This window comes from Myxine glutinosa, chromosome 11 (assembly GCF_964187855.1).
Source record: "Myxine glutinosa chromosome 11, kmMyxGlut1.1, whole genome shotgun sequence".
In the NCBI taxonomy this organism is placed as follows: domain Eukaryota; kingdom Metazoa; phylum Chordata; class Myxini; order Myxiniformes; family Myxinidae; genus Myxine; species Myxine glutinosa.
The window spans coordinates 116,887,168-116,909,667 of record NC_136271.1 but is presented as its reverse complement, the minus strand read 5'-3'; the positions used below and the strand labels follow the sequence as shown (position 1 = coordinate 116,909,667).

At 43.6% G+C, this 22,500-nt stretch overlaps 1 protein-coding gene across 2 annotated transcripts in view; it reads left to right on the top strand.

The window, feature by feature from the left end:
- TERB1 (telomere repeat binding bouquet formation protein 1) overlaps positions 1-22,500 on the top strand; it is a 64,599-nt gene that overhangs the window by 28,077 nt on the left and 14,022 nt on the right. The window contains exons 10-14 of one of the 2 annotated variants that reach the window (XM_068131182.2): positions 4,487-4,618; positions 9,879-10,007; positions 12,769-12,878; positions 17,557-17,727; positions 20,411-20,526. In XM_068131182.2, the coding sequence (XP_067987283.2) occupies positions 4,487-4,618; positions 9,879-10,007; positions 12,769-12,878; positions 17,557-17,727; positions 20,411-20,526 (658 nt within the window). The remainder of the gene's footprint in view (positions 1-4,486; positions 4,619-9,878; positions 10,008-12,768; positions 12,879-17,556; positions 17,728-20,410; positions 20,527-22,500) is intronic. The other variant, XM_068131183.2, reaches the window with a different exon arrangement.

The following is a 22,500-nucleotide window of genomic DNA, read 5'->3' as shown; positions in this document are numbered from 1 at the left end:
CATGGCTGGCGGACTTCCTCTCTTGTCGTAGTCAACGTGTGGCCCTGAATGGGTTTCTCTCATCTCCTCTTCCTGTTCAGGCTGGAGTTCCCCAAGGCAGTGTTCTGGGCCCTGTGCTTTTTCTGGTCTTCATCAATGATCTCTCTGACTCTCTTGAAAATCCTCTCTATCTCTTTGCTGATGACTCCACTCTCTGCCGCTCCATTCCTCATCCCTCAGATCGGCAGTCTGCAGCCTCCTCACTCTCTGCAGACCTGGACAAAATCACAGACTGGGCAAACAAGTGGAACATGTCTTTCAATCCTGACAAATCTCACACTCTTACGATGTCTTTCCGAAAAGACCGACTGGACAACCCTCCCATCTACTTTCTGAATAATCCTCTCCAAGAAGTTCTGTCACTCAAGCTTTTGGGTCTCACTATCTGCCATGATCTTTCCTGGGAAAACCACATTTCCAAGCTGGCCTCCAAAGCCAGTCGCCGACTGGGCATCCTCCGTTGTGCGAAGTCCTTTCTTGGCACACCTGAGCTCCTCACCACATACAAGGCTTCCATCCGCAGCTCAATGGAGTACTACTCTCCCCTCTGGGCTGGTGCTCCTGACTCACACCTAGCTCGTCTTCACGCTGTTGAAACCAAAGCGTTCAGAATCATTGGAATCTCCCGCGATGACGCTATCTCCGAGGGCCTTTCCCTTACTCACCGCAGGCAGGTTGGTGGTCTTTCCATCTTCTACCGACTCGTCTCCGGCCTTGCTCCCCCAGCTCTCTCTGGGCTCTGTCCCCCAAATATTCCTACAGGTCGCACAAGATCTGCCTGCAACCCTCTTATGGTTAAACTGCCAAAATCAAGACTCTCTGCTCACCTTCACTCCTTCATTCCTCTTTTCTCCCGCCTCTGGAACAAACTCCCTCACTCTCTTCAATCCCACTCCTCCCTCCAGGCCTTTAAAACGGCTCTTCACCACCATCTCTTTTCTTCCCCAATCCAAAACCTTGATCTTTTCTACCCCCGCTAATTTCACCCCAAATTCACTTTTTTGAGGTGCCGACTTCTTTCCTGGAAGTGCTTGGTGTCCTTGCGTTTTATAATTATCCTGCCTCCCCCCAGGCCCTCTCCCTCCCACACATCTCCCGATGTCCCTGCTCTCAAATGTTGTGTTTGTGTGCTTCCTCCCCTTCTCTCCCAATCTTGTCGACCGCTCCCCTTTTTATATACTTTGTTTGCTTGTTTGTTTGAATTGTTTGTTTGATAAATGTTAGCTCTTTCACGAGCCTCGACTCTGTGTACAACAAAAAAAAAAAAAAAAATGTTGCCTGTCACACACGGGATTCTAAATGGAGTAGGAGGGATGGAGACGGCAAAAATGCAAATAGTGTCTTCTGTCATCGAGATGGCAAGCTGGGAGCAGCAATTTGCATTTATTGCCACATCTAATATAATTTAAATGCTCAAATGGTGGCGAGGTGCTCTATTTGAAACTGGTTGTTCGATTGTACACTACATGGCCAAAAGTATGTGGAGACCTGAACATCACACCAGTATATGCTTGTCGAACATCTCATTCCAAAATCATGGCCATTAATATGGAGTTGGTCCCCCCCTTTGCTGTTATAACAGCTTCCACTCTTCCAGGAAAGCTTTCCACTGGATGTTGGAACATTGCTGCGGGGATTTGCTTTGTGAGGTCGGATATATAAATATATATATATATATATACATATACACATACATTCAGCTACAAGAGCATTCGTGAGGTCGGGCACTGATGTTGGGCGATTAGGCCTGGCTCACAGTTGGCGTTCCAATTAATCCCAAAGGTGTTCGATGGGGTTGAGATCAGGGCTCTGTGCAGGCCAGTCAGGTTCTTCCACACCGATCTCGACAAACCATTTTTGTATGGACCTCGCTTAGTGCACGGGGCCATTGTCATGCTGAAACAGGAAAGGGCCTTCCCCAAACTGTTGCCACAAAGTTGGAAGCACACAATCATCTATAATGTCATTGTATGCTGTAGCATTAAGATTTCCCTTCACTGGAACTAAGAGGCCGAGCCCGAACCATGAAAAACAGCCCCAGATGATTATTCCTCCTCCACTAAACTTTGCAGTTGACACTATGCATTTGAGCATGTAGCGTTCTCCTGGCATCCGTCAAACCCAGATTCATCCATCGGACGGCTAGGTGGTGAAGCGTGATCCATCACTCCATTTTCACTGCTCCAGAGTCCAATGGCGGCGAGCTTTACACCATTCCAGCCGACGCTTGGCATTGCGCATGGTGATCTTAGGCTTGTGTGTGGCTGCCCAGCCATGGAAACCCATTTCATGAATCTCCGAACGAACAGTTGTTGTGCTGATGCTGCTTCCAGAGGCAATTTGGAACTCGGCAGTGACGGTTGCAACCGAGGACAGACGATTTTTATGTGCCTCAGCACTCGGTGCTCCCGTTCTGTGAGCGTGTGTGGCCTACCACTTTGCGGCTGAGCTGTTGTTGCTCCTAGACATTTACACTTTACAATAACAGCACTTGCAGTTGACTGGGGCAGCTCTAGCAGGGCAGAAATTTGACAAATTGACTTGTTGGAAATGTGGCATCTGTCGGGGATATTTTCCCTACAGTAGTATGTAATATATGAACCAAGAAATTCAATGTCCATCATTTGTCAGAAGTCACAAATTTAATTCCCGAGGAGGATAACACTTTCTGTCTACAAAGAAATAACAACAAGAAAACAATAACCTTTATCAAACCATATTACAATTCACAAATTACATTTCAAGATTCACAGAAGGTCCCAAGTAAAGGGATGCACAAAGAAATGCCACACCAAACACCAGCATGCATAGAGTACAGTTAACATACAGTGCAAACATACAGAATCATAAGGATACAGTAGCATGCATAGAATACAGTTGACATACAGTATGAACATACAGAATCCTAAGTACAGCAAACCAACATCCTACAGACCCAGTGCTAATCCTAAAGTACAACAAACCATCATCTTACACACCCAGTGATAATCCTGGTTATTTGGTCATTCGTCCTGATTTTTAAAACATTTCAAGTGGGAGGAGCAAGAGGAGGGGGGAGGAGTAAAGAGAGGGGAGGAGAGCAGTAGGATTGGTTGGGCAAAGTTTGGGTGGGAGGGGACAAGTGGAGGGGGGAGGAGCGAAGAGAGGGGAGGAGAGCAATAGGATTGGTTGGGCAAAGTTTGGGTGGGAGGGAGTAGGTGTCGAGGATGAGGTTGCCTCCCGCTGAGAGTAGATTTGCATCCCAAATCTCAGTGAAGTGGATATCTTTTCAGCGCAGGGAGGATTACTTCTTCCATTGTTTTAACTCTGCAATAATTACCAAGTATTTGCATTGTACTAAGTAGATCATTCACAGTCACAATGAAAGTTTGTTTGTCAGGCCCCTTGCTCCACCAACAATGGACAGTTCTGAATACTAATTTACTCAGACATTGCGGTCAGCTGTCAGACATACTAAGAAAACCAATATCGTACTCATGGAACTTCAATAAAATTAAAATAAAAACCACCTTTAGAGGCCATTTTTCCCCGCAAGCGGGGGTTGGCCTTTTTCGGGAACTGTGGTTGTTGTTGTTTTTCGGTCCCCTTTTTGAAGCAATGTTTTACGGCCGGATGCCCTTCCTGACGCCAACCCTTTTTGCCGCCTTTTAACGACAAGCAGGGAATTACCAGTGAACTGGTACTCAATTTGCCGACCTCGGAAGGATGACAGGCTGAGTCAACCCCCCTGGCGTTAATTCAGCGATTGACCGGGATTCGAACCCAGGATCCTAGGATCCTAAGCCGGCACCCTAGCCGCTAGCCCAACACCAGGGACTCATGGAACTTCAATGAGACATATTATTTGAAAAGAACATCCCATATATAATACATATTCCCTTCAGTTAGAGAAATGATTTTGCCATGGCAATATGCGATCTGCCATTGCCTTATTTTACTTTTTCTCGAGCAACTGATTCTGGGCAGAGTGTCGGAGATAACGTAAAAAAACACCTGCAGACTAGGAATGCAGGGTTGAGGCTCATAAAAGTTGCTTGCTTCATAAATTTACACTTCCACACATCCTATGACGGTGCCACGTTGAAAGTCACTGAGCTCTTCAATACGGCCCATTCCACTGTCAATGCTTGTCTATGGAGATTGCACAGCTATGTACTTGATTATATATACCTGTCAGCAATGGGTGTGGCTGAAACAGCCGAATCCACTAACTAGAAGGGGTGTCCACATACTTTTGGCCATGTAGTGTATATGTCGCTTTTTGATGCCTAGGGTCCTTAACAAAATTGTGTGGCGTCAAAGCCAGTGACCTATTGCAAATTAATCGTAGAATTACTCTTTCTTTCCTTTTCTTTTTTTAGCTGCTGTGTTTTCATCAAGTTTAGTTTGAGAACAAAGTTTGAGAACAATTTTTATTGTAATGCTCTGTTTTTCTCCTTCCCAACAGCAAGCATTGCAAAGCAGGTCACTCAATATGGAGTGGTCTCTAATCTGCTGCACCTGCTGAGAGACTGCAACCCTGATCCGGCAAACAAACTTTCTCTCCTGCTTACCATTGGTCATTGTACCGAAAATTGTGGTGAGAGCTTGTGCCTTGCTGTGACCTTTTCTTCACATTCTTTTTCTCTGCTTTCTTTTTAACTTCACTCGCGAAGAAACCGTCCTTACGGACAGGTTGATTTCCCAAGAATTACGAGGAGACGACTTGTAATACCCAACTCCACTGGGAGGTGCGGCACGACATGGTAAACATTTACGTTGAGAATCGGGGTGCTCCTTCAACCCCCATGTTATGATTTTTTTCAAACTTCCTAAAATCCACCCATGTACACCCCAAGTACAACCACCAGTTTTCAACTCATTCCCTCTATCGATTCCGGAGTGCATATATGTCAAACAAACAGACACACAGACACTTCTCGAATTATATATATATATATACACTACCGGTCAAAAGTTTTAGAACACCTCAATTTTTCCAGTTTTTATTGAAATTTACGTAGTTTAATGTCTCAATGTACTTTGAAATTAAGCATAGAACAAATAAACAATTCGAGATAAAAAAAGAAATTGGTTCACAAGTTATCAAGTGACCACTATATTCGTCACGTGTGTGTGTGTGTGTGTGTGTGTGTGTGTGTGTGTGTGTGTGTGTGTGTGTGTGTGTGTGTGTGTGTGTGTGTGTGTGTGTGTGTGTTCGCAGCATAACTACCCGATATCATCCGATCTTGATGAAACTTGGGTGGGAGGTTGATATCATGATCTAGTTGTGTCCTGCCGAGAGTGGGCATATTGCGCCCATTGTGGGCGGAGCCACACCCGAAAAAGATGTCTTTTTACGGGGTAATCGAGTTCAAGCTACATCTTCTCTGAGGGGTTTAGTGGAATCTGACAGGGGTTTCGGTATTTGGTTAGGCCAATGTCATGTGTCTAGCCCCACAGAGTTCGATTTTTTTTCCCATTTTTTTTTTCCCCCATTTCATTTTTTGCCGAATTTTCGGTATTGTGTAGCTACCTAACCTCATAACTGATTATACATTACTAGCTGAGGTACCCGGCTTCGCCCGGGTTGAGTAAGAATAATACAAATATATGATGAAAAGAACATGTATATTTTAGAGCAATATCACAGTACATTTCCTACATGACGTTTTTTCAATTTTCAATTTCTCAAAACCTCGGTATACAACATTTCTGGTTTTCTTACTTGGTGCCAAGACATAAAGATTGCTTGGTTTTCCAACCCTCGAGCAGCCCACGTACAGCTGGCCATGGGCAAACACTTGTTCTGTGAAGTTCAGGCCTACAACCTTCATTGATTGCCCCTGCGCCTTGTTGATGGACATAGCAAAACATAGCCTGATGGGGAACTGAAACCTCTTGAAGGAGAATGGAAGGTCAGGTGGAATAAGTGGTATCCTTGGAATGAATACTTTCTCTCCTCTGTATTGTCCTGAGAGGATGGTTGCCTCTAGGACATGCGGCATCATTTGCTGGATTGTCAATCGTGTTCCATTACACAGCTTTGGTGAATCAAGATTCCTTAGAAGCATGATTGGTGCTCCCACTTTGAGAATCAACCTGTGTGTTGGGAGTCCTTGAGGCTGAAGACTGTTGAGAAACTCAGTTGGGAAGTTTACTGCCTGATCTTCATCTGTCACTTTGTCAAGAGAATCATAATTTCTTTCATGACCGGGAAGTTGGTGGAGGAGCAAATTGTTGATCTCTTGAACAGCATTGTTCTTGGGGGCCAAAATGTCTCTTTCGGCAAGCCATGATGAGTCCTGGAACTGGGTCTCCATATTGGGAAAGACCATTTTGATCAAGTCATCTTTTGTTTCAACAAACTGTCCAAATGGTAGAATTATTTGTTCTGATGCATCTTGAGGGTATAGGCCATTGCCAACTTTCAAAAGCTGGCTTGAGAACTCCCCTGCAGTGTTGTCACCAAGAAGGTGGACTCTCATGTTGGTATTCAGGGTAAGTCTTTGCACATGTGGCCAGAGGAGATAAGAAGACTTGATACAGGCCTTGACTTGATCTGCTTTTGTGCCCCGTTGGATGACTGGGAGAGTCTGACGAAAGTCTCCAGCCAGAACAGTTGTCACACCACCCATGATTTTCTTGTTGTTGCGAATATCTTGGAGTGTTCTGTTCACTGCTTCGAATGCCTGCTTGTGGTTCATAGTAGCCTCATCCCAGGTGATGATTTTGCACTGTTGAAGGATCTTGGCGTTTGCTGAATTCTTGCTAATGTTGCAGGTTGGGGTGTCTTGCTTGGTCAAATCCAAAGGCAGTTTGAAAGTTGAGTGTGCTGTCCTTCCTCCTTCAAGAAGTGTAGCTGCAATTCCACTTGAGGCCACAGCCCGACTGTTGAGAAACTCAGTTGGGAGGTTTACTGCCTGATCTTCATGTCACTTTGTCAAGAGAATCATAATTTCTTTCATGACCGGGCAGCGAACGTCATTATGTGCGACTTTACGTCACTCCTACGGACATGAAAACATTTGTTTTCCTTAAATATATATTTAAAATAAATAAAATAGTACATAAATTAACAATAAAAGAAGCTAAAAAACAATTTAAAATACAATAAAAAGCACATTAAAAATATATAAATATGTATGTACAGTATACTGTACGTACGCGCAACCGCTCATTCTCATTCAAAACAGAGGCGACGTACAGTATTCCTTTACTGTGTCTGTGTTAGCCATGGGTCCGAAGAAGGATAATGCTAGTGTTTCCAAGCGTAATGTGGTTACGATGGACGATAAGGTAAATCTGATTAAAAGGTATGGAAAAGGTGGAAAAGTGTCGGTGATAGCGCATAGACCTTATTGCGAATCGGAACCACAATGCGTCATGGGATCGGAAAGGGGCAATAGCGCCGCCACAAACTACACCATGGAATTGCAGCTGGCGCGGTTTTTTAAACCATTGATATTAAAATAAAAAGTTGCCTATAACCACCGGAATTTTATGCTGATTCCGAATCTGTGTCTAAAACTTTTCTCCGATGTGTAGTTCTTGAGTTATAAGCGGACATCCAGACAGACAGACATTCCTCCTTTATATATAGAGATTTTCTATCTCATTTCAAGGTCAGTAACCTTCGTTTTGACATTTCCGGGCCTGGCCTGTCCGGGCCTGTTTCGGTTACAGTCCATCCTTTGTCAATGAATACCGCTCGCTCGTGAACCATTGTCGTCTCCTGACTTGTCATAGAATCATTTTGTTTAACAAAATTTAATTTAAATTTTTGACTCGGCAAAGTCGCCACCTTTTGCAGATATAACCGCCGAACACACTCGTGGCATTCTTTCTACAATGGAAATCAAATATTGTTCGGGAAGTTCTTCCCAACACTGTTGCAGAAGTTCCCACAAATGTGTTGCACTTGTAGGTTGCTTTGCTTTCACCCTTCTGTCCAGTTCATCCCAAACCAGCTCGATGAGGTTTAAGTCTGGAGACTGTGCTGGCCATTCCATGATTTGAAGCCTACCGTCTTGTTCTTTTCCTCGAAGGTAGTTTTGACATAGCCTGGAGGTATGTTTAGGGTCATTATCTTGCTGTAGGATGAACCCCTGACCAACTAGGCGTATACCAGAGGGTATTGCATTGGGATGCAAAATGCTGTGGTAGCCCTTTTGGTTCAGGGTGCCAGTCACTCTGTGCAAGTCCAGTTTTTTCCACTCTGGATCCAGCAAAAGAGCCCCAGACCATCATGCTTCCTTCTCCATGTTTGACAGTTGGTGTCACACACTGAGGAACCATCCTTTCGCCGACTCGACGGCATACAAAACCCTGCGTGATGAACCAAAGATTTCAAATTTTGATTCATCGGTCCATTAGACCTTCTTCCAGTCTTCAGTATTCCACTGGCGGTGCTTCATGGCCCAGGCAAGCCTCTTTTTCTTATTTTGCCATCTTAGCAATGGCTTTCTTACTGCCACTCGACCTGTCAAACCTGCAGCTCGAAGTCTTCTCTTCACAGTTGAAACTGAGACTTGCTTACTTCGACCATTGTTAAGCTGTGCTTGAAGCTGTTGTCCTGTGAGCCGCCTATCACGCAAGCTGTTGACTCTCAGAAACTTGTCTTCTGATTCTGTTGTGGCTTTGGGTCTGCCAGACCTCTTCCTGTCAATTTCCTCCAGTTTTCAATATACTACTTCCTGCAGTGCATATTGTCCAAATAATGCTTCAGAGGGTGTAATAACAGTCTGTTCCAATAATGCTTTTATACAGACAGGGGGTTTGTAATCAAGTAATCAGCAGAGGTTGGGACACCTGAAAGTATGATTGAAAGTATGTAGTATGATTCTCAGGTATTGCAATTAATCTGGATACAACTTGCTTTCTTTTAATCATTTATATTGAAAATCTGAAAGGGTTTAGATGATTTAGTCATGAAAGGACAATGTATATACACAGATGATGGTATTCATGAAACTAAGATGACAACCCAAATACCACCTTTTTGTGTCTGGGTTTGTTCCTGTTTGTCTTTCTGTACTCAGAATTTTGGGAGTGTATATATTGTTGTGTTTGTTGGGGTAGGGATACTTTAGTCAAGGTAGATTTGTATAGGTACAGTCGGTGCTCCGAATGTGGTGTAGAAACCTTGATGTAATCAGTACTTGTTTAGACCATGTGTTCGGATTAAGCTTGTATCTTCGTCTCCATTACGAAGAATGGGGCAGGTTAACTAGTATAGGGATTATGTTAATTTCCCTGTTCGTCAAACCTCAGTGATTTATCCTTTGGCTCTTTTGGCACTGCACCATAGACACTAGTGAGAAATGCCCATTAATTGCACTAAATAATAACCATAAAACCAACCGGAAGCCAGTTCTGAGCACTACTATTTGGGATGCACCAGCTACATCGCCGAAGACACGCCCCAAGGAACCGTGATTGGCCAGGGCGGAACAAGAAGCAAACTTCCAAAATCATCAATTTTCATCTGAAAAAACCATCAATTTCCATCTGGTTAACTTGAAAATTGAACAGCATTTGCACATTGAGTCATTAAATAGGGAAACCAACAATCAATCAATTTTCAATCGAAATCGAATTTTCCATCGTCAATTTTAATCTCGATGAAATTGACAATTTGATGGATCAATGGCAACCTTTTTTGGGGGAAGGGGGGAATTTTCCAGCTATCGTGCTCTGCATGACGTCTTCTTGTTTATGTCTTGCTTTGACATAAGCACGTCACTTTATTGATATGCTGTCAACAGTATGGACCATCGTTTCATGTGCAATGTAGTTCACTTGAGTGCTGTGCTCATTGAGCTCACAAACATGATTGGCGAACGATTGTGTGTCTGCAGAACAGAACCAGCGGCAACTGCTGGAGGCAGGCGGCATCGGGGTTTTGCTGACCTTAATGGCAGAGACTGAGGGGGATGATGAAATGAGCCATGCTACACTCTTTGCTCTCCATAGCAGTGCTCGTCTTGGTCAGTAACAACTTGGTTTTCCTCATTATCCCCACACCCTTTGACAAAATTTGGGCTCACCTGGTAAGACCAGTGAACACCACTGGTATGTTGGATGACCCACAAAATATATAAAATAGCAGATGGTTTGAACAAACTTGTGAAAACACCATCCAGAGACGATGCCTACCAAGTTATATCTAAATCAGGTGAATACGTTTTTGAGAAGAAGTCAAAAGTAGCGATCCCGAAATTGTAATGACCTTTCACCTTTAAAGTGTGTTACGTACTCCTCCCCAAACCCCGGTCACGGTGTACCTCCGAGCCCCGAGAGGAGTCACGGCAGAAAGATGTGTTATTCTGTGTGTCAAAGATCAAAGGTGAAACCACACCAATATTGTTACCAACAAACAAGTATTGTATTAAGGTCACACAAGAATAACAGTACAATAACAATATTAATCAATTGTACAACCAATATATCATTCCTATGATGGTACCATCAGTTTCGTACAATATAACTCACTGTGCTCCAAGTGAGCGAAAATAACATTCCCAATGTCTCTGTCTCAGCTTCAAACCAAAGTCGATCCACGCTCCAGTGATCGTCAGAACAATGTTGTATCGAGACCAGAATCCCTCTCGGTTGACAGTCACACTGCCAAAGATAGGCAAAAGTGTCCTCAAGAGGCGGAATCACACCTTCGGGTATGGACGTTCAACGGCTCCCAATCGGCGAACCGCAAATTCACACTCAAAATCCACGTTACACACACACCAGGTTAACGTCTGGATGCGGTGAAATGGTTGAAGCGAGGTGAAAAACCTGGAGCGATGCGAAAATCCAGCGCGAGGCAAAATGGCCAACGGTCTGTTCTCGAAACGTAACGGCACTCCAATGATTCTCTTCGGAATCAACCGCAAATCCTGTCATGCAGGTTTATCTGTCACAGCGATAACAACTCTGTCGCAGGAATCCCTTTCCCAGGAAACCCCAAAGTTCGCTAGTGACCCCCGTTCGCCAGCGTTTGCTCCAGACCTCCAAGTAGCTCGGCTCCTTCTCCGACCTTACTCGCTCCGCCTCTTCTTCCTCTTTTTCTTCCTCCTCTTCGTCCGGTTCCCGATCTGGTTTCCGGTTTCTTTTAAAACACTAACTTTTTTACCTTTTGAAAACAGTAATCTCTATTTCACTTAAACGATAACAATAATAGTACATGCAACCAAAAATGTTTACAGTGGATGAGAACCACAACAACGAAAGTGACGAATCCGTAACAAGTGACCTTTAAAAATGATGAGTACAGAAGTCAAGACCCTCCTTTAGACTCCCTTAGACCTGTGTTTTTTAATGCCATGAACATACTTTACTCCGTCACGGGTGATGAAGGTTGTGGTCGAGTTTCATCAAAATGTGTGTGTGTCGTGTCGGGGAAGAAGATCCGAGTGTTTACATACTGACTGACCGACTGATGGACACCACACAATGCTAATACCTCACCTGAACTATGTTCCAAGTGAGCTAAATAAAAAAACGACGGGTATTGTAATCGGCTCCATCTGTCTGTCCTTCATGCAATCTCCTAAACGGTTGTGCAAAAATTCACCAAACCTGGTAGTTATGATCACCACATGACAAGAAGGTGCGAGAGCAATTGCATTTTTACCCCCGCCTCCTGGACTGGATCAAAATGTCAAATGGTCAAATACCAAAAAATGCAATTGCAGGAATATTTTTTTATGAAACTTTGTATATGCAATCAACATTGGGGAACATCTGAAATATTTCACGAATCTGTGGATTTGACCGCCAGTTCATGCCTCAGGGATGGGGACTTAGGGTCGCAGGGGTCAAAACAGAGTAAAAATTAACTCAAAATTTGATATTTGGTCATTACTGGTGGAAGTTTTTGCCATCTTTCAACTTTGCTTTAATCGTTGCGAGCATGTGGATTTGCGATGGTGCGCTACCGACCGCTCTAGTTTTAAGTTAGTGTGATTTATTTTTAATTTTCGGTTAAGCAGAAGTTATCTGTGCTGTTTTAGAATACACATAATTTTAGTACTATCCTGAGTGGTTCTGAGGACTTGGTCAACCACAATGTGTAGCCTGGCGTCATCATAGACCAGACAAGGTAGGGCTAGCAGATTACCTCTTTTGTGAAGGTGATTAATGAGCCAGCTGGGTTTTTTTAAATCACCAATCCCACAGTGTCAAGGCCTGATACTAGCTCGGTTTTGCAGAAGCTTAAAGTCCAAACATTTCCTAATTCTGCCTTCAGCTGCATTCAAATATGCAACCTCTAGGATGTCAGTAGGTCACCACATAATTCCTGTCTTCACTAATCCATGAATGAAACGAATGATCGTTTTAAGGCCATTTTTTCCCTGCTACAGTAGGGGTTAGCCTTGCGGGCTCCATGACCTCATGGTTCCCTTTTTGAGGCAATGTTTTTATGGCCGGATGCCCTTCCTGACGCCAACCCTTAGTCGCCTCCTACGATGCACAGGGATACGGTGTACCTATTCTAAATCAGGGTACACACCGGGATCATTCATCCCAGCAAGCTGGTACTCAATTCGCCGACCTCAGAAGGATGACAGGCTGAGTCAACCTCCTTGGCGTTAATTCAGCGATCAACTGGGATTCGAACTCAGGATCCTAGGATCCCAAGCCTGCACCCTAACCGCTAAGCCAACACCAGGATTCCTTATATCAATATTGATTCCTTATTGATATGAACGTAGAATAAAAAATGGATATCTTGATTGATTCTGTTTCCAGCAAGTATGTTTCCGGAGCCCTGCCTTGGAGTGAACACTCAGCAGCATCTGCAGGAAGAGAAACAGCAGAAAGAACATCAGCTGCAATTGAATCAGCAACAACAGACAAAAGTAAGTGTGGCTGGAATGCAACACACAAGCTACCACCAGTAACATTGAAAGGAAGGCATGCTTGAGGTCCGAGGAGTGTGAATCACAGAAGATACAGATGGATATCAGCCGTGGTGCACGGAGCCAGGTGCTGTAATAATTGTGATGAACACTGCGTTTGGGCGTATGTGCTGTCCATAGTCCTTATTAATGAGATGGTATTATCCATTAAGATCAGCTGCAGTAAGCTTTTGTGAGACTAAACAGTGTTAAGTTTAATGAGGTTGTTGATCATGGCCTGTTTTTGTTTGACGATCCATTTTTGTACATACAGGGTGTTTCAAAAAGAGTGATACAACTTTCAACGTTTATTTACAATGAAACAGAAACCTCAGGAACGTGAACCAAACATTTCTTGAAAGCTTATGACATGGTATTTTCTATCACTGATTGCTATTGAAGTAAGTTATTGCTAGTTAGTGAGAGGCCAAGGTCTGAAATTGGCATTTACGTAAAATCCTTGTAATTGACCTGCTCGATGTGTGCCCCTCCACGTTCAGGCAGGCATTGATCCTGACTCCAAAGTTCTGTCCAACTTTCCTGTAGCTCTCAGGTGGTTCTGCCCACAGGTAATGTTGGTGTGATTGTTGATGGCACTGTTCAAGTGGAAAAGGTCTTCGTTTCGAAATGGGCAGTTGCTTAGTGAGAATACGCCAGATGATGTTGGTTTGATGCCCCGCTCCTGGGAACGCCAGCGGTGGGACTTCTTAGGACTGTCCAATGCAGAATCCCGCACGGCGTCAATGTTGGCTTGGCTCTTGGTTACTGATGCTGGCCTGCCACTGTTGCCCTTGCTCTGGTTGTGCACTGTACCCTTGTTCTCAAAATGTTTCACAATACGTTGAATGGCACAATTTGTGGGTCCATCACGTGTTCTGAGGTCGTATTCCCGGCAGAACCTCCGGCAGGTGTCTACATAAGATTGTCTCATACCACAGAACCACCACTTTTGTCTTCTGCTCCACTGTCAATGGCATAGTTGAGCTATGGAGCTAGAAATCCCAGGGAACAAATAGCATGATAACACCACCAAACCCTGAAAAGGAAAATAGTATAGGTCAAAAAACAAAGAAATGGCAGAAAGTCAAAGTTGTATCAATCTTTTTGAAACACCCTGTATATCATTGCTCTTGAAAGGGCTAGGTTACAGTGGTTATCAACACATAATAAGGAATTATAGTTTGGAGAATCAGTATTACTAGATATAAAAGACGCATCTGATCTGTAAAACTACTCTAGTAATAGGCGTCCACAACCATCCTTGACCATGTTGTGAAATGTTGGTTGAGGCCCTCACTATTTTTTTTTTCTTCCGCCCTCACTTTTCCACCTTAATTCGTTTTTAAATTCGTTATAAACGAATCTCCGCAACCGCTTGAGCGATTGATACAAAACTTTCAACATTGGAGCGCCTAACCATGGAGAACTTCTCAACAAAGTTACGTGATGACCTGATGGAGAGTGTGGACAGCGTTCCAAAAAGTCTTTTTTCAGTAGGCATGGGTTGCAGGGTGTTTCACGTATAAGGAATAAACTACCTCAATGTCGCTTCGCTCAGCCTGGGCCGAATTACCTACTCGAACAATATTTTGTCAAAAACATAGCTTTCTCTAGGTAGTACACAGACAATATGCCAGATTTTAATATTACAAAAATGGGTTTGGCAACATTAACCGAGGGCTCAGTCACAAAATTAAATGCATCATTCACATCACTGCTTGAGCGTGTGTGTTGTGTGGGTGCATGTGCATGTTCGGCGGCATCATTCAAATAATTACATTTTATAAAATGTTCAGTGGTTAATCCATTATTCATTGTACCCAAACATGGGAAATCCATTTAAAATTACAGTTTTTGTACTTTATTAACAGCTTGATTCATTGGTAAGACAAATGTATAATTGTATGTGCGAGGTAATGTGTGATGTGCAAGATAGTGTGTGATGCGCAAGGTAAGGTGTGTATGTATGGCTGGTTGGATTATGTATGCACTGGTTAAGTGAGGGAGCGAATGCATTATATAATGGAATGTACCATAAGGATTATGAATATACGAGTAAAAAGCCCGTGAAAAATGACGGGTTGGAACAGGTTATTCTATGGTACAGCCCCGTGAGCATACCAAAGTCTAAAGCCTAGGCCTAGCATCAGGTGTGCTTCTATCTTTATTCTATCTTTACTTGTGAGACGTCCTACTGAAGTAAATGAACACTCTTCTTGCTCTGTGCGCATTGCACGTCACATGCAGCGAATTTCACCTCACTATATTTGTTATTTTGAAAAAAAAAGCTTCTGTACACTGCCCTTGAGGCTCGGTTTGCAAGTACAATTCCAATAGGAGAGACATAATTACTGTTCTATTGGGTCTTTTGGGGTCCTTTGAGTGTTTTGAGTTCTTGGAGTCTTTTGTGTCTTCTGGGCCATTTGGGTAGTTTTGGTCCTCTGGTTCTTTTGGGTCTTAGGGGTCCTCTGGGTCTTTTGGGGTATTTTGGGTCATAGGAGTATTTTGGGTCCTCGGGTATTTTGTATCTTCTGAGTCTTATACTTTGGAGAATCAGTATTACTAGCGTCTTTTTGGCGTCTTTTTGGTGTTTGGGTTATTTTGGGTTTCAGTCTTTTCAGTCTTTTTAGTCTTCGGAGTTTTTTTTTTTTTTTTTTTTTGTTTTTAGGTCTAAGGGTATTTAAGGGTCTTCAGGGTATTTTCGATCTTCGGGGTATTTTGGGTATTTCGGGTCTTCTGGGTCTTTAAGGGTCTCCGGAGTCTTTTCGGTCTTTGGAGTCTTTTTAGTCTATGGGGTATTTTGGGTCTTAAGGGTCTTCAGGGTATTTTAGGTCCACAGGGTATTTTGGGTTCCGTGGGGTCTTCAAGTGTCTCTGGGATCTTTTGGGTCTTTGGGATATTTCGGTTTTTGGGATATTTTCGATCTTTGGGGTATTTGGGGTCTTTAAGGGTCTTTTGTGTCATTTCGGGTCTTTAAGGGTCCTCAAGATCTTTTGGGTTCTCGGGATCTTTTGGATCGTCGGGGTCTTTTAGGTCTTTTGACAAGTTGTGGACACACAGTCATGTTCAAAGATTTCCCATAAAAACCCCACTAAAATCTCTCCTAAAACGCTACTCAAAGCCTTTAAAACCGACCCTTATGAAGGGGGGCGGACATCAGATATCTGTACAAACACACAAACAGACATTGTGTTTTATATGGTAGGTATGATTAATACCCGAATGCCTTGAGGGAGGACTGGAAGGTATAAACATATTTTGGTAAAGAAATAAGTGATTTGTAGAGAGATATGAAGTGACATTGCATTGCAGAGTTGATTGACTGAATGGACACAGCTGAGGTCATGGATCTATTGATGTAGACCCATGACCAAGGTTGTGGACCCACTGTTTGTCGAGGTTCTGGGCATAAAGGGTCGAAACCTAGATGAAGAATGAAGTCCAGCTGATGATCCAGACAGTCAGAAAATCAGGCAATGGGTTACAAATGACTGAATGCTGATTATACATGAAGTGTCATTAAAATGTTTTAAAATGTGCCCGTAATCGCATTTTTTGACATTTGATATTTTGGGTGGGGCCAAACGCGACGCTGCTCTCGCACCTTTGTGCCTTGTGGTTATCATAACTACCAAGTTTGGTGAATTTCTGCAGAACCATTTAGGTGAAGATCGTGTACCGGACGGACAGACGGAACAGATTACAATATCCCACTGTTTTTTTTCAAAGAGCGTGGGGATAATAATGGTACTGGTAGCAGATATGAGATCAGGGCCATCTGTCTAGACATATCTTCAGCATTCGATACAGTCTGGCATCCCACCTTGCTCTCCAAACACTCTGCTTATGGCATCCAAGGCCAACACGTGCCTCTCAATACATCCTCTCATCTCCTTTCCCTCTCCCTGTCAGGCCCAGAGTGCCCCAATGCAGTATCTTGGGCCCAATCCTTTTCCTAATCTTCATCAACAATCTCTCTAGATCTCTGGAAAATCCTATTATCTCTTTCCTGATGACACCACCTTCTGCCATAACACCCCTCATCCTTTAGAGATGCAGGCAGCAGTATATTCTCTCTTTGCAGACCTTGATAGAATCACAAATTGTGAAACACTTGCAATATGTCTTCCATTCCTGACAAATATGACACCCTTACTCTGACTCTCCGAAAGAACCGACAGCACTGTGGACAGATTCGGACGAGATTTGGTGGACAGGTTGGGTGTGTGACAAGGACGAATTGATTAGATCTTGATGAAGATCCGGATTTGGCTAGTATAATTTTTAAGTGATTCTTCACCATTGTGATATAGGGCCAAAAACTATATATAGCATGATATTTCAAAAAGTTGTGGATGAGTTATGACAAAACATATCTTTATCTATAATTCCACAGTCCTTTTAACAAAGAGAAACTTGAAAATGCATGAAGTGATTGCCATGGCCAAAGAATGGAAAGTGTGGAATCATTTTTTGCAACCTCATCATTCATCGCTAAGGTTTTATAACTGATATACAATAGAACGGGGAGGAATTCCTAATTGTTGCATCATATTTTAATGGACCCCACAACCCCGAGCCTTCAGCTCGATCCTCACGATGGCTTGACACGAGACAAAACCTCTATTTTCCCTTACAGGTAAACGATGACCTTCCTAAAGATCGGATGCTCAACAGCACCTCTACCATTGTGCCCACCTGCTCACAGACAAGGCCCAGCATGGGGTGCATGGCAAGTCATGCTGTGGCTATTACATCACACAAGGGAATGACTTTCAGAAGTTTTTCCAAACCTCTCAAAATTACAAAGGTATGTAGGTGATGGATAGTGTGTATGTAAAAGTGTGTGGGTGGGGATGCGGAAAGGTTAGGGTCGATTTTATTGCAAAAAGGCAAACAAAAATGTTTTTGCTGCATCACAGTACACCTTTACCTTGGAAATAAAATGTAAACACAGCAGTGATTTTTGATGTAGATGCCCAAATAAAAAATAAAAAATGGTAGTGGCACAACTCGTGAATCAGTTTTCCACCTTATAGCATGTGCACCCTCTCTACAGATGAATAGGAACTGGAGAGAGAGAAGGAGAAAGAGAAAGAGAGAGAGAGAGAGAGAATGAATGAATGAATGAATGCTTAAACCTGGAAGACTGATTTAGTGTGGGTTTATGGCGCAGTGTTTGTCCGAACGTAAATCGTGCGATGGCTGAACCACCTCGATACGCACCCTCTAATTGCTGCATCATCATGTGATGTAACATCACACCACTCACATCCACCCTCTGGACTTGCATGTCCTACTGATGGACATTACTTTGTGGTGGTATTGAAATCGGATAACAAACCAAGAACGGCCACCAGTCGGATTTGACGCCCCAAACTGGGGTTACAGGCCTTAAGTCCTGATACCTGGTCAAAGGGCACAAAGCTGACCGAGGGTTACGTGCTCACACAGTGCGCCAGTCATATGTATAACCTAGCGGCTGCTTATGACGCACTGTACATTACTTTACTAAGCGCTAATCACTTTTACCCAATTATGCACCTTAAGGGCACCAATCGTGAAAACTCTACCACAAGTACAGCAGGAATGGAGGCCAGGCAGGAGTTGCAGTTCATGGGTTGTTATTAAAATAAAAAACACAGCAAATCGTCATTAAACAATTCACAACAAACAATAGTTCCCCAAATTACCCACAATGCGATCTCAAACGACCCAGGTTCCTGATCAGTTCTTATCTTAGGACCCGTTCACTCACTCGACAAGAACACAGTACATGGGATACAGTACAAATAATTATACCAAGAGGTTGTTTTCAAACCCAGAGGCAAGCTGTGCAGGAGTCCTGGAGCAGAGTTCTCGGGAGCTCCCTGGCACAATGCAGCGTAAAAACTCCTCAAGGCCCGCAACTGTAACTTCCTCAAAGCCCTCGTTGCTTTTGGGGATTAAGTGTTCACAGCTCTGGTACTCTCCGCCCCGCACATCCAAAGACCGAGGCGCTCTCCTTCCTCCTGCCATTCCTCCAAATAACTCTCTCTCTCTCTCTCTCTCTCTTGGCTTTTACACCTCTCCTTGTCAGCTGCATCACCAACAGACCTCCACATTGCTCCCTCTTTCCAAGCAGCCATTAACGGGCCACACGTGAGATCAACTGATAAGCCCCACGCCGGGCTGTGTGACCTCGTGGTGATGCTAATTGCAGACTTCTTCAATGCAGATTCGCCACACCTGCACATTCTCTTTGCTTGACCTGCAAAGCTCTCGTGTCCGCTTAGTAAAGACATGTAAACAGAAGAAAAGAACATTAACAAGAATGACAGCACTGTGGTTACAACCTGCGACAAAATCCGGTAACAGACCAATTGGGAAGCACGCATTTAAAGCACTCTTAAAAGTTGAACACATTTAATGTGTGTTGATTGGGAAACACACATTTAATGCGCTATTAAAAGATTACCTTGACACCTCTGACCCATGACAGCCTCCACCATGGTTATATCAGAACAAGATGATTTGGATAAACCACGGATTGTTTAACCCCAATATGGGGCCGTTCAAAAATTACGTAACGCTACTTTTTTAGGGAGCCACCCATGTACTGTTCGTGCTGATAGGCTTGATTAAACCTTACTTATACTTTTTATTCGACATTGATTCGATTTTTCGGGTTACCTCATTGTGTGTAACACTCGACCAAAACAAAGGCGACGGAAATCTGATGCAACAAACCCGGGCAGTATATATCAGCAGAGGCCTACAGGTCTGATGTCCTATGCCCACCAGAAAACCAAGATGGTAGCCATTTGTTCAGGTCAGTCTTTTGGGATTGCCACTGGTAACATATAAACCAGTGCTACCTGCCGCATTGTCGGGTTGTCGCGACTAAACCGACACCACTCACCGGCTTAGCTAGTGGGGAGGGTGACTGTGACACCCTACCAGGATCAAAAAAACACCTGGCAAAGGGTGGATGAGCTCCTGCAGGGAGCCAACGGCCATCCAGTAAGGAGATGGTATCGCCTAAAAAACACCCAATCCGGTTTGGACCGGTTAAAGTCATACCAAAGACTTTAAAAACGGTACGTGCTGCTTCCTTGTTTGAAAAGGATAGAGCACTGACAATCCCCATCATTTGGCATCCATGGGGAGGAGGAAATTCCTCTTGAGGAAATGCCCCACTGAGTACGGTGACAAAAGCGGCACCATTGTAATGACGTCACTGACACCCAGAGTATCCCGGGAAGTGACAGCACTTCCCCCAAGCTCAGTGGCTATGTTGTGTGTGTGTGTGTGTGTGTGTGTGTGTGTGTGTGTGTGTGTGTGTGTGTGTGTGTGTGTGTGTGTGTGTGTGTGTACGCTATATTACGAGCCTTAGCCCATGTATAAAATTTAAAAAAAGAACAGTATTTTTGAGTTTATTATTTTATACATGGTACCTGTAAGTACCACATAATTCACAATATTTTCATTTGTCCTTTGTTTATTTTTTGAAGGCTACCAGTGCAGTTCCTGGATCTGTGGATCTTGCCAAGCCCAAGTTCAAGATTGCAGGAAGGAGAGCTATAAACTTCCCAAAAGCATGCAGCAGTGTTTCAATAAATACCAGTCGGTATGTCACCTCCATTTGTCATCTTTGCTTTATGCACTAAATAACCAATGTTTTTTTTTACAAATACCTTTAATGATCTGAATCGGGAAGACCAAGGCATTTTCATTTTCCATACTTTTTGAACCTCTGTATGCTTAATAGGTACATCATGTGAAAATGAACATATCGTTGGGAAATCTCATTTATGCATATCATGGAAATTGAGATGCTGCTTGAGTATTGTTTCCACATTCATCATTAAGAAATGATGGAAATAGTCATGGGAATGTATTTTTTTAAATCAAGAACTATGATAAAGACCAACTTGGGATGCACTGAAATGGTTGAAGTCAAGGTAGGATTATACTCGTGATCAATTTTAAGTCTTCTACTGTGTGTAATGATATTGAAAGAATTGACGAGTAATGAAAGGTTGTGATGCCCACGTAAGTTATTGTACGCTGACTGCTTAAAAATGCAAAAGTGCAATAGAGAAGAGGCTTACATGTCAACGTTGATAAATTTAAGTGATAAAATCAATATGTTCAATATGTGGCAAAGGAAAAGGAGTTGAAAGGAATTAAATTAAATGTAGGCAGTATTATAGCCAGGGCCGGGTCTACAAATGGCCCCCTGGCACCCGACCCACACTCACAGGGGGCCGATAACGACCAAAATTATTACTTTAAAAAAATTAATTATTTGAAAGGTGGGTGTGTGTATGTTATGTGAACCGTGGTGTCTGTGCGTTTGGCTGTCTCTTGTTTCTGGCGACCGCTTCCTGTGCTGCATTTGAAAAGCGCCGCACGGAAAGCATGGCATGATACCAAATGAGATATGTTTTAACCCTAACTGCATTGGTGGGGGTGAGGCAGGTGGGGAGAGGTTGGGATGCCCCTTCGACTTTTTTCGCAACTTCAGGGGATTTTGAATTCTCCTCTCATGACCTTTTTCTCTAAGATCTTGTGTTACGGATTCGTCACTTCCGTTGTGGTGGTTTTCATCCACTGTAAACATTTTTGATTCCATGTACTATTATTGTTGTCATTTAAGGGAGATAGAGGTTACTATTTTCAAAAGGTAAAAAAGTTAATGTTTTAAATGAAACCGGAACCGGATGATGACGAAGAGGAAGAGGAGGAAGAGAAGGCGGAGCGAGTGAGTCGGACAAGAAGCCTAGCTGCTTCGAGGTCTGGAGTGAACGATTGGCGAACGAGAGTCACGAGTGGACTTTGGGTTTCCCAGGAAAGGGATTCCTGCGACAGAGTTGTTATCGCTGTGACAGATCAACCTGCGTGTCAGGTTTTGCGGTTGATTCCGAGGAGAATCATCGTAGTGCCGTTACGCCTCCAGAACGGGCCCTCGGCCATTTTGACTCGCGCGCTTTGCGCGTCGCTCAAGGTTTTTCGCCTCGCTTTAATCATTGTCACCGCATTCAGACGTGGATCTGGTGTGTGTGTGTGTGTGACGTGGCTTTTGAGTGGGAGGTCTGCGGTTCGCCGATTGGGAGCCGTCGGGCGTCCATACCTGAAGGTGTGATTTCCCCGTCGCTTCTCGAGGTCACCTTCACCCATCTTTGGCAGGGTAACTGCCAACCCAATGGGATTGTGGTCTCGATACGACATCGTACGGACGATCACTGGAGTGGATCGACTTTGGCTTCAAGCCGGAATTAACTTTGGCTTGATGCCGGAATAGAGACATTGGGAATCTTCTTCTTTTCGCTCACTTGGAGCACAGTGAGTTATATTGTACGAACCTGATGGTACCATCATAGGAAATATATATTGGTTGTACAATTGATTACTATTGCTGTTGTACTGTTATTCTTGTGTGATCTTAATACAATACTTGTTTGTTGGTAACAATTGGTGTGGTTTCACCATTGATCTTTGACACAGAATAACACATCTTTCTGCCGTGACTCCTCTCGGGGCTCGGAGGTACACAGTGACCAGGGTTTGGGGAGGAGCACGTAACACTTGTGTACATTTT